Raw genomic sequence first — 12,098 nt, forward strand, 5'->3', positions numbered from 1 at the left:
TCTGCCTCAAAGGAAAAGTCCATGTCCCTTATGATCCAGCCATCCTCTGTGATAGACACAAGGTTCTATCTAGGCATTTCTGCCTCAGAGCTTAAACAACTGGCCAGGAGAATCATGGTTTCCAAGTCAGCGGTGCTGTGTTTAGGCTTGGCCTTGTTCTGAACAGTTGCTATTTTTTTCTCCCAGATATTTTCCACCCATATTGGTTAGATTCATGGATCTGGAAAGCCATCTATATCACTCTTCCTAATTAAAACAGGACTCTGAGGAGCCAAGATGGGCATCCAGTCTTCTCTGCTCTGAAATGTCATAGCAGAGAGTCCATGGTGAAGAGCCAGCTGTAACACTGCTTCTTCCTGTCCTCACCTTTCCTGTACCTTTCAGGACATGCACGTTGCACACGAACTGGTTCACAAGCTAAGGGGAGGAAGGAAGTTACCCTGACCTGCTCTGTAGACCTTAAGGACACAGCGACATTTGCCATTCCTTAACTGAATGTTCTTCCCAAGCCACTGCACCCAATAGAGTAGCAGTTCACTTTCTCTGGGGTCTCAACTCTGTGCTCTGAGGAAGTCAGAATGAATGGGGTGTATTTGGATTTTTTTTTTTAAATAGGTGTCATGTGACCAAGATTAGTCTCAGATTTACTATGTAGCTGCAGATGACTCCCAACTCTGAGTATCCTACCTCCTCGTCCAGAGTGCTGGGGTTACAGGTGCACTCCATCACACCAGACTTTAATGTGTGCTTTCTAAGTACTGTCTTGCGCCAGGAGAAGTCTTAGCTGTCTCCCTAGGAAATACCGGTGACACCACAGTTAGGTGGACAGGGATGAAGTCTGGTGACAGCACTAACATTTACTTAAGAAATGGTCAGCGGGGCAACCTCTTGCTTAAATTGAAGAAGCCACACAGAGGCTTGTGTGGTAGCACACACTTAGAATCCCACACTCGGGAGGTTGAGATGGGTGTAAGGCACTGGCTCCTCTTGCAGAGGACCTGGGTTTCACTCCCAGCGTTCACACAGCAGCTCATAGCCATCTGTAACTCTAGTTCCAGGGGACCCAATGCCCCTTCTGTCCTCTTTAGGTACCAAACACAAATATGATACACAGAAACTTATACAGGCAAAAACACTCGGGCGTACAAAGTAAGAATATCTGTAAAAGCATAACACAGTGGCTCACACCTTTAATCCTAGCACTCAGGAAGCACAGACCAACCAGTGCTACATATAGCAAGTTCCAGAATAACCAGGGAAACAGAGAGACCCTGTCTCAAATAAATTAACTTTTCAAACACCATGTCCCAGTTGGTACCCTTTTTGTGCCTCTAAAGTCTGTCTGTGTTCCTACTTTCCAAGTGAGATCTTGCCTTGTGCTGAGTTCTTTACAGGCACTGCCCTAGCCAATCCCTGCACCAGTCTCTTTATGACTTTGAGTGTGGTTTCTCAGTGTGGTCCTGGCTGTTCAGGAACTCTCTCTACCTGCCTCTGCCTCCCTAGCAGAGAGTCCACAGTCCTCCTCTCAGACAGTGGACATGGGCATGCATGATCTCAGTGTCAGGTGTAACTGCATCTGTGGGCACAGTGAGGTAAGCAGTTAGACTTCCCTATGTCGAGGAAAGCTTAATTTGGATCATTTCAACCAAATCTGTCACTTGGCAACTGAAGCCTAGAGAATGTGAGTGTTCACTGGCGTTACACAAGTTGCTACAGAGCCATCTCCAGCAGCCCTCTACTAAAGTCCTTCATCAGTCAAGGGAATGTGCTGCATAGTGACACACTCCATCTGGGTGGCTTTCTGTCTTGTGGGTCTAAAGTTCAGAGGTGGGCCTAACAGCGTACTGTGTCACAGCAGCATATGGTACACATCTGTCTAATGAAATTCCTGACCTGAGGGACATGATAGCCTTGTAGTAAGATCACTGATTACTTCTCCAACAAGAAGTCCGGGGCTGGGGTCTTTGTCATTCATAGGCCGCATTGCAGCCTCCTGTTCATCCTAGAACTTTCTTGGGTATCACAGGTGAGCGTTAGAATACTAGTGGCACTTGCACTCAGGTGGCTGAGGCAGGAGAATTACAAATACCAAGCCAGCATGAACTCCACAGTAAGACCCTCTCTTGAGAAAAGAGGCCAGCAAGATTATGCAGGTAGTAAAGGACCAACATCTGCCAGTTGACCTCTGACTCCACACAAGTGTCACTACATACATACATAGATATGCACATACGAACACACACCACATATTAAATGATCAAATAAATGTAAATTTTAAATTAAAAAAGAGAGGAACCCAACATCGTCAAAGGTAGGCTGGGTGACTTGGTCTGGAGAATCAAGTGTTTCTAAGAGCCCCTGACATGACTGAAACTTGCCCTCATCATTTTGGTTTTTTGAGACAAGGTCTCATGTAGCCCAAGATGGCCTTGAACTTGATAAATAACCAAGGATGACTTTAAACTGATCTTGCCTCCACTTCCCAAGTATTGGGTTTGCAGACAAGCACCACACTCAGCATTGGTTAGTATATGACTGGGTAGCCAGGCGAGCCCTCCTGCCTCTGCTTCCTAAGTGCTGGATCAGAGGCGTGCACCAAACTGGCTATTCATAACCAGCCCTCAGGACGGATTCCACGTGCTCTCGGTCAGTTCAGCTGATGTGTCAAGGTCTGCTGTGGTGCTTCTGATGGATGTCCACCATCTTGGTGGGGTTTCTTCTTTTTTGTTTGTTTTGTTTTGTTTTTATGTATATGAGTGCACTGTAGCTCCTCTTCAGACTATGTTGCTTCAGACACCACCAGAGAGGTAGGGCAGCAGATCCCATTACAGATGGTTGTGAGCCACCATGTGGTCATTGGAAACTGAACTCAGGACCTCTGGAAGGACATCTGTAATGGGATCAGATCCTCTCTTCTGGTATGTGTGAAGACATGGACAGTGCGTGTACTCATAGACATAAAAGAAATAATTCTTTAAAAAAAGAAAAAAAAGGGGGGGGTTGGGGATTTAGCTCAGTGGTAGAGCGCTTGCCTAGGAAGCGCAAGGCCCTGGGTTGGTCCCCAGCTCTGAAAAAAAAAAAAAAGAAAAAAAAAAAAAAAAAAAAAAAAAAAAGGTAGGGTCTCACTTTGTAGCCTTCGCTAGAACTCATTCTGGAGACCAGGCTGGTCACAAACCTCACAGAGATCCTCGTGCCTCTGCCTCCCAATGGCAGAGATTAAAGAAGACATTGCACTGTCACACTCAGCGCCAACTGAAGAGTCTTTGTCTCACTGTGAACTAAAGATGCACTCCGCCGGCCTCAGGAATCAGATGAAGCAAGCAGGGCCATGGCTCGGACGCGAGTCCAGCCCTCCTCTAAACAGGGAGGACAGGCACACCATGTCACTGGTAATTTGTCTGTATGCAAAATGCCTCTCTCCGTCCCGCAGAGGCCAGACCTCTGCTGCAGGGATACCACTGGACACCACGGGCAGCTTCCAATCAGTACGGCCTCCCTGTATTGTGAGAGGTGGGTCCAAAAGCCTCCTGAGCCCAGAGCTGCAGCGTGGAGATGAGGAACGCCTGAGGCTTTTAGCCAGTCTGTGTCGTCTGCCTCTACTTCCATGCCGCTCTGAGGGCCCAGACACAGGCCTTTCCAGCACGGCCCTCCTCATTAGAAGGCTGGGCAGCTGACGAAGGAAGGAAGAGGGGCAAGAGCTGGGGAAAGGCTGTGTTGATGTGTTGCCCTCAGCCCGTGGCCTCTTCCTGGTGCTGCAGGCTTGCCCTGATGTTGCTTTTGTTCTAGGAAGATGATGAGAAGCTGATTGAGGAGATCCAAAAGGAGGCTGAGGAGGAGCAGAAAAGAAAGAATGGAGGCAAGTGTTCTTCCTGGCATAGATGAGGCTTGGGGAGGCTTGGGAAGCCATGGTTCAGTTTGGGCATCCCTCACGATGAAACACTCCCAAGTGTGTGTGTGTGTGTGTGTGTGTGTGTGTGTGTGTGTGTGTGTGTGTGTGTGTGTGTGTGTGTGTGTGAGCTCTGGAGGCAAATAGAAGCCTGACTAAGAGACTGGCTCGCACCGTGGAGTGACACTAAGGGGTGGCAGCGAGCCCCAGGGGCTCTGAAGGGAGGGGACATTGTACATGGACGGTGTGAGGCCAGGTAAACTGCTGCATGCTCTGTAGGCCGAGGGTGACCCCTGGGAAGTGTGGATTTGCCCTTTGGATCTTGCTCTGGTGGACAGTGGTGTCTCTTGTCTTGAATTTAATCATTATCCAGCCTACTCTAAGAACCACCACTTTTGGGCCCAAAGGAGCCCTCAGGTCAGTGGCCCTCCCAGGCTGCACTGCCCCTAAAGGCTCCCGAGCCCTGGCAGAGTCAGAAGTGGCATGCAGAGCCCTAGTCACAGGGGAGAATCTGCTGGTGTTGGTTTGGTCTGTTTGCCTCACTGAATCCCAACTCCCTTTCAGAGAACACTTTCAAACGCATTGGGCCCCCCCTGGAGAAGCCGGCTGAGAAAGTGCAGCGTGTGGAAGCCCTGCCACGGCCTGTCCCACAGAACCTGCACCCTCAGATGCCACCCTATGCCTTTGTCCACCCACCCTTCCCCCTGCCACCTGTGCGGCCCGTGTTCAACAACTTCCCCATGAACATGGGTCCTGTGCCCGCACCCTATGTACCCCCTCTGCCCAACGTGCGTGTCAACTTCGAGTTTGGCCACGTGCACGTGCCCCTGGAGCACAACCTGCCCATGCACTTTGGCCCCCAACCACGGCATCGCTTCTGACACCCAAAGCCCTGTCCAGCTGTGCTGAGTCTGCAGGAGGACCCAGTCTCATCCTCTGAGTAGGGATGGAGCCCTCCACTCCCTATGGGGTGTGGGCTCGTGTCCTCCTGCTCTTCCCGTTGCGAGGTCCACTGCTCCTTCAGGTCTGATGCGCCTTGGGTGCTGACTGTCGCTGCACCAGGTCTGCCATCTTAGCAGGGGCCCCGACCGGGAAGCAGGCCCTTTAGTCATTTGCCATACTTCCTCCCCAGCAGACCACTGACAGCCCAAGGGAAAATGGCCTACCCTCCCCAGGCCAGGGCTCTCTCCTTGTTGCCCAAGGCCCACTCAGGTCCAAGGGCCGCCAAGAATCTTCTGTGGCGCAAGTTTTGTTCTGTTGTTACCTAGAGGTTGCTCCTATTCACGTAGTTTGAGCTGAAGTTTTTTGTGTGTCCCCATCCGTGGAAAGTCAGGTTGAAAGTATTTCCCCAGGGCTGGCAACTGCTGAGAACCAGTAGTCCTGACACTTATCAAACAAAAGGACCCTTTTAGGGCCCTTTATTCCTGGGCTGCCCCTTTTCTGGGAGAGACCTCACTTGTCACCAACGTGGGATGAGCAGCATCTCTCCTAAGGTTTTTAGGGGCTTCCCTAGCAGTGCAGATGACCTCATGGAGCTGCTGCAGCTGTCACAACAACCCTTCTGACCGCTCCCCTGTCCCTCACTAGTTAGCAATGGATGCAGACAGGAGAGGTCCAGCTCCAAGATGAGGACAGCTGGCTTCCCTAGAGTCAGATGAAAATCCAGGCCTGCACAGTCTTTGCCATGTTCCCACTACCTGTGTCCCCTCCTGTTCAGACCAGATCTTTATACTCTCCTCCAGTGTGTGTTGAGCAGGGCTGACAGCAAGTGTCTCACTCAGTTGTACTGGCTGTCCTTGTGCTCCCCTTGTCGTGGAGTGTCCCATGTTCAGAGTGTACAGACTTAGAAGAGAGAAGATGTCCCTGGGAAAAGGAAAGACTCCCTGAGGTGCCCACTGTCACTGGAGTGTGGGTAGGGCACACAGGGCAACTCAGGAGCCCTGCCATGGGTCACCTGAACTGTGATACTAGTCTGAATGACAGTGCCTTGGAAAGATGGGCCACATGCTGCATGACAGGATCCTCCAAGTACCTTAACAATTAGTGTACTCGTGTTCTCTGCACTTCTCCAGAAGCCCTACAGGGGGCGGTTACTCCAACACTGCCCCTCCAAGGCCTCATGAGCCACTGGACTGGGCGCCCAGTTCTGGGTTGACTCAGTACCCTATCACATTGTTCCACCAAGAGGCCAGTTGGAAAACCTGGCAGTTTCTAGGGTAGCTGGAAGAGCAGGCCAGGCAGGTGCCACCCAGACCCTGGCACTCCATTTGGAGAGGTGAGGCCAGAGACGTATCCTTCAAAATATTGTCAGTCTGTGACAGGGAGACTGCTACTGCCTGTCTCCATCAAGGAGTGACCCTCCCATGTTGCCAGCAGGGCTAGGGAGTGAGGGGTGGGCCAGCACAGATCCCCAAGGCAGCTGCCACCTTAACCCCTAGGACCCAGACTGCTTCCTGGTTTAAGAAACTGCCTAGCCACTCCCAGTGTATTTGCCTTAAAACTGGAGAGAATCTAGTATTTGCACTTAGCAAAAGATTTCAAAGTTAAGAGCAAAGTGCATGATCTCACTTTGTACAAAAGAAAAAAAGGAAAAAAATGAAGTAGATGGTTAAACGTTTTTCTTTACCTTTTGGTAGTGAAAATAGAGAAACCAAGTCTGTTTAAACTACTGTGTAAAAAGACTGTATCATATGTAACTTGAATTTTGTGTAAATAAATGTTTGTGAACGCTTCTCTTGGCTCTGTTTGTCCCCACTCAAATCACAGGTCCCCAGGAATCCTTGGGTGCAAACAAGCGCCATGTACTACCCACTCCAAGGAAGGACATAGGACTCTTGACGGCCCCCAGCGTAGGCCGGGAGAGGAGGAATGTGATGCCTTGGCTAGTGAGTACCAGCCTTGAAGAAAACACAGGCGGTCCCTGGGGGGCCCCACCTCCCCAGGTGCTTCCAGTGTGACATTAGAGAATAGCCGTCATCCGGGGCTAGCCTCATCCAGCTGAAGGCCAAGAAAACATCTGTGAGTCCGGCATGGGGGTGCCTGGCCTGGCTGGCTGGAAGGAGAGACCAGCTGCCTGTACTCCATAAGCACAGACCTTCACCACTGCATGGCCAGAAGGGAGGGCCTGGGCCCAGGGAAAGCAGGACAACACTCCAGGAAGGCATTGTCTGCTTTCCTGCCTTTTATTGTTTCACTGAATTTATTTCACATCTGAAAGGTTTGTGCTGAAGTAAAACTCGGGGACAAAGTTTCTCTACATCCCCAGCTTCCAAAGCAGCCATTGACTGCCGATTTCCTTAGTGGTCCAGAGCCTTCTGGAGCTGCTTCTGTGTGGGTTACAAATTATCACATTTGTTGTGGCTGAGACTCTGCAACTGGGTGGTGCCAGGAAAACTAGCCATTCTCCCTTCTAGGTGACGGTGGTGTCCCGTACCCTCCCAGGCCCTTACTTGCAGGTTCACATCCACTACTGAGCCTTCGGGCCTTGGCTTTCCGTTTTTCTGGAAATCTTCCCTACCACATTTGCTTTCCTGGTGTACTGGCTGGTTTTGTGTGTCAACCTGACACAAGGTGCAGTTATCACAGAGAAAGGAGCTTCAGTTGAGGAAATGCTTCCATGAGACCCAGCTGTAAGACATTTTTTTCAACTAGTGATCAAGGGGGAGGACCCAGCCCACTGTGGGTGGTGCCATCCCTAGCCTGGTAGTCCTAGGTTTTAAAAGAGAGCAAGCTGAGCAAGCCAGTAAGTAACATCCCTCCATGGCCTTTGCATCAGCTCCTGCTTCCTGCCCTGCGTGAGTTCCAGTCCTGACTTCCTTTAGTGATGAACAGCAATGTGGAAGTGTGAGCTGAATAAACCCTTTCCTCCCCAAGTTGCTTCTTGGTCATGATGTTTGTGCAGGAATAGAAACCCTAAGACACCTGGATACCGTGTGCACAGAAGGAGTTGTTTTATGCAGGGAGTGGGAGGGTCTCTCTCTATCCCAGGCTGGCCTGAAATTTATGATGCAGACCAAAGCCTGCCTCTGCCTCTCTACTGCTGGAATTAAAGATGTGTGCCACCATGACCTACAGATTTATTTTCTGATACTTCACTGTGTGGGTTTACCCTATTTCACAGACATCACCCTAGTTAAAAAACAGACAAGCCTAAGGGCCTCCAGTATTGCCGTTATACCCAAGACCCTCAGTAAACACCCTGTGCATGATGGGTCACAGATGCTCTCCAAGATGGATTACCCTCCAACATGGAGAGGGGCAAGCTTCGTAGTCCAGGATAGCCTCGAACTCAAGAGTCCAGTCTGGCATCAATCTTAGAATGCTCTGCTTCCGTACCGCAAGTGCTAGGATTATAGGTGTGCACCACCACACGTGGCCTGTAGGGCTTCGTGGCTGTGTACACAAATGGGACTACGGAGATCAGGAGTCAATCTGTTCTTCAACTGGTTCTCCATCTTTTATTGGATTGTTTTTCTTTTAGTTATTAGGGTTTTTGGTGGTGGTGGGTTTTGGGTGAGTGGGGGGGTGGGGTCCTTTGGGTTTTTTTGAGATGGGTTTTTCTATGTAACCCTGGCCATCCTGGAACTCACCCTGTAAGCTGGACTGGCCTCAGACTTAGAGAAACCTGCCAGCTTCTGCCCATGGATTAAAGGTATTTGGGGATTAAACAAGCACTGCTAGCCAGTTTTGTTTTTCTTTTTTTTTTTTGGTTCTTCTTTTTGGAGCTGGGGACTGAACCCAGGGCCTTGTGCTTCCTAGGCAAGCGCTCTACCACTGAGCTAAATCCCCAACCCCCAGTTTTGTTTTTCTTGAAATGGTTTCTCTGTGTTGCCCCTGACTGGCTTGTAACTCACTATATAGATTGGCCTCAGAGATCTGCCAGCCCCTGCCAGCCTCCCAAGGGCTGTGATCAAAGGCATGCACCACCAGGTAAACCCAGATTTCACCAATTTAGCTAGGCGGCTAACTAGCAGGCTCCAGGAGTCAATTTTCCCCTCACCAGTGCCCAGACTACACATGCCTGCCCCCTGGCTGGGTTTGGTGTGTTTTTTAGGTAGAACCTGAGTTCTCTTGCTTATGTGGTAAACCCTTTGCTGACTGAACCATCTCTCCAGCCCCTTCCACGTAACATCTTTTGTTAGAGGAGGATTTGTGTGGTCGTGTCCCCCCCACCCCACCCCCAGAGCTGGGGACCGAACCCAGGGCAAGTGCTCTACCACTGAGCTAAATCCTCAACCCTGATTTATGTGGTTCTTGCTATGATACATATGCTTCTGGGTTTTTTCTTTTTGTTTGTTTGTCTTTGTTTTGTTTTTTTTTTGTTTTAGGGAGAGGGTGTCGTCAAATCAGTCTTCCTATGAAGCCTGAACTTGGAATCCTACCTTGGCCATGTGCCCGTGTGCCCAGCTGCCTTTGGTGCACAACATTACTGTCCAGGAGGGTTTCCCTCTCGGAGTAGCGGCCAAGCTCCAAGCACTCTGGTCTCATGACCGCTGGGGAGACAGTTGCTGCCATAGTCCTGAGGGCTGCCTGATCTTCCTCAGGCAGAATTTAATGAAGCATCGGTTGCTCCCGTTGCTTCCTCTACCAGGGGCCTTTGTTTGACTTGCCTGGAAGGAACATGGGGGGAAGGGAAGTTGAATCTCTCCCCATCATGCTCAGCCAATCCCTGTCAGTGATCGTAGACAGCTCTGCTGTAGTGAAATTTGTCCAGCAAGTCCTCCAGGCCACCGGAGCCCAGGCTCTGGGACCTATCATCTGTCGTTAAAGTGGGAATCAAGAGGAATCTTAGCTAGGCATGATGGGACAAGCCTTTGATCCCGGCACTTGAGAGGCAAAGATTACAGATCTCTGTGAGATCCAGACCAGCGTGGCCTACATAGTGAGACTTCCTATCTGACAAAAAAAAAAAAAAAAAAAAAATTTAGGGATGAGCATGAGCATGTACCCCTCAAGGTCATGCAACCCTGACAACCTGAGTTTGATCCCCAGAACCCATGTAGATGCAGATGCAGATAGGGTCAGATGTCCTCGGAGCTTCACCACACATCTTAAAGCATATACTTACAGTAATTAAAAATAAATAACTAAGACTGTGTTTTAGGTGGGCATGTTGGCACGTGCCTATAATCAATCCCAGCAAAGACAGATAGACCTTTGCCTTCAAGCCCAGCTTGGTCTACTCAGTCAATTCTAGGGCTACATAATGAGACTCTGGGAGAGGGGAACCTGAGGACCTGAGGGCAAGCCCTGGATCCTGTGGTGGAAGGTGAGAAACAGCTGAGAGTTGTCCTCTCATCTCCACACTGCACAAACATACACTCACTCACAGACACGGGCCATACATACACACGACTCGATAAACTAAAAAAAAAAAATCTAACGTTAGCTGGGGGTCGTGGGCCGTGCCACTAATCCCAACACTTGAGAGGCAGAGGCAGAGAGATCTCTGCGCTTGAGGCCAGCTGGCCAGGTTGGTCTATATAACAAGTTGCAAAGCCAACCAAGGTTATATACTGACTCTATTTCAAATGAAGAAATAAGTAAAATCCTAAGGAGATGTCTTCTTCCTTGCACCATGAACATTCAAGGATGGCCTGGCATCATCACAGAACAAAGGCACAAGGATGTTGAGGCATACAAGGGATTGAACCCAGGGCCTCACACGTGCTGGGTAAGCACTGGGCTATACCCTCAGGCCTTAAGGAGCATTTGTAAACAGGGCAGTGGTGGCTCATGCCTTTAATCCCAGCACTCAGGAGGCAGAGGCAGGCAGATCTCCGAGTGGGAGGCCAGCCTGGTCTACAGATGGCGTTCCAGGACAGCCAAGGCTACATAGAGAAGCCCTGTCTTGAAAAACCCAAAAGAAAATTTAAAAGAACATTTGTAGCCCCCTGGCCTTCATTGCCACAGGAGCCCACCTAACCTCTGAAAGTACGCTGATGGGCCAAAGGTATTCCCCCCAACCCCCGCCTCCATTTGACAGGACACAGGGCCCACCCGGAAGCCCAGGATGTAATCAGAGCTGGCAGCCACAGGAAACTAGGATGCTGGGTTCAGCCCCAGCTCTTGGCCTCTTTCCCCATCTGTGGCACTAACGCTTCCATTAATAATCTCCTTAGGAATATTTTCCAAATCCCCAAAAGACCATAAACAACCACTTGGCTCAGAAATCCAGCCTCAGCTCCAGATCAGGGTCAGGTAGGCTTAGGAAATACTATTTGGAAGAATCTATGTAGTGGACATGAAATCATAGGCCTGAAGATCTCGGCACTTAGCAAGACAATCATTGTGAGTTTGAAGTTAGTTAGGTGAGGGGAGGGGGTTAGGGATTTAGCTCAGTGGTAGAGTGCTTGCCTAGCAAGCACAAGGCCCTGCGTTCAGTCCTCAGCTCCAGAAAAAAAAAAAAATAGGTTTGGGCTATGTAGTAAGTTCAAGACTAGCCTGGGCTATGTAGTCTAGCCTGGGCTATGTAGTAAGTTCAAGACCAGCCTAGGGTACAGAGTGTGGCCTTGTATCAGAAAGAAGGGGAGAAGAGGAGAAGAGTAGGGGAAGAAAGGAAGGTAGAGGGAGTGGGAATCGAGGACTAGAAATAGTGGCTCGCATCTGTGATCCAACACCGTAGAACTAAAGACCAGGTTAGACTCCAGAGTGAGTTCAAGACTAGCCTAGTCTACATAGTGACACGGTGCCTCAGATGAAGAGGGAGGGGAATAAGAGGAGAGTTGAAAGGAGAAAAGGGACAGAGAGGAGTTAGGAAGAAAATGTTCTTAGCCCAGAAGGGAATTTGCTATGAATCCTATGAAGTGACCTTGGTGAAGACAGTGGGGCAACACTAGAAGTCACATCAAAGTTGGCTTGGTGCTTTTAGGATCATAAAGGTAGATGAGAGTTACTTTTGCCAGCGTCATAGTGTGCAAGTCACTCTGGACAGCTAAAGCCTTGCTTTTCACATCAGCAAAACAGAGGGTTGGCTGTGTAGGCCTCTACGTGCTCCCTGTTATCCTGGTACACAGATGGGAAACGTTCAAAGTCTGTGGAGATGCTCACTGGAGAGGTTTCCATTGCAATAGTCATTGGATAGCATTCCCAACAGCCGAAGAGAAGCAACCCAGCCAAGGGTGGTGATGCAGAATGTCATCACAGACACTTCTCTACCACTGAGCCACACCCCCAGCCCCTCACTGGGGGATTCTAGGCAGGGGAACACATC

General features: G+C 49.8%; 1 protein-coding gene across 4 annotated transcripts in view; it reads left to right on the forward strand.

The window, feature by feature from the left end:
- Positions 1–6,618, forward strand: part of Rnf216 (ring finger protein 216) — a 122,586-nt gene extending 115,968 nt beyond the window's left edge. For all 4 annotated transcript variants that reach the window (XM_032887310.1, XM_032887309.1, XM_032887312.1 and 1 more), the window contains exons 16-17: positions 3,787–3,856; positions 4,451–6,618. In XM_032887310.1, coding sequence (XP_032743201.1) covers positions 3,787–3,856; positions 4,451–4,767 — 387 coding nt within the window. In that variant the 3' untranslated portion in view covers positions 4,768–6,618. The remainder of the gene's footprint in view (positions 1–3,786; positions 3,857–4,450) is intronic.
- Positions 6,619–12,098: the final 5,480 nt, after the last annotated feature.

This window comes from Rattus rattus, chromosome 16 (assembly GCF_011064425.1).
Source record: "Rattus rattus isolate New Zealand chromosome 16, Rrattus_CSIRO_v1, whole genome shotgun sequence".
NCBI lineage: Eukaryota > Metazoa > Chordata > Mammalia > Rodentia > Muridae > Rattus > Rattus rattus.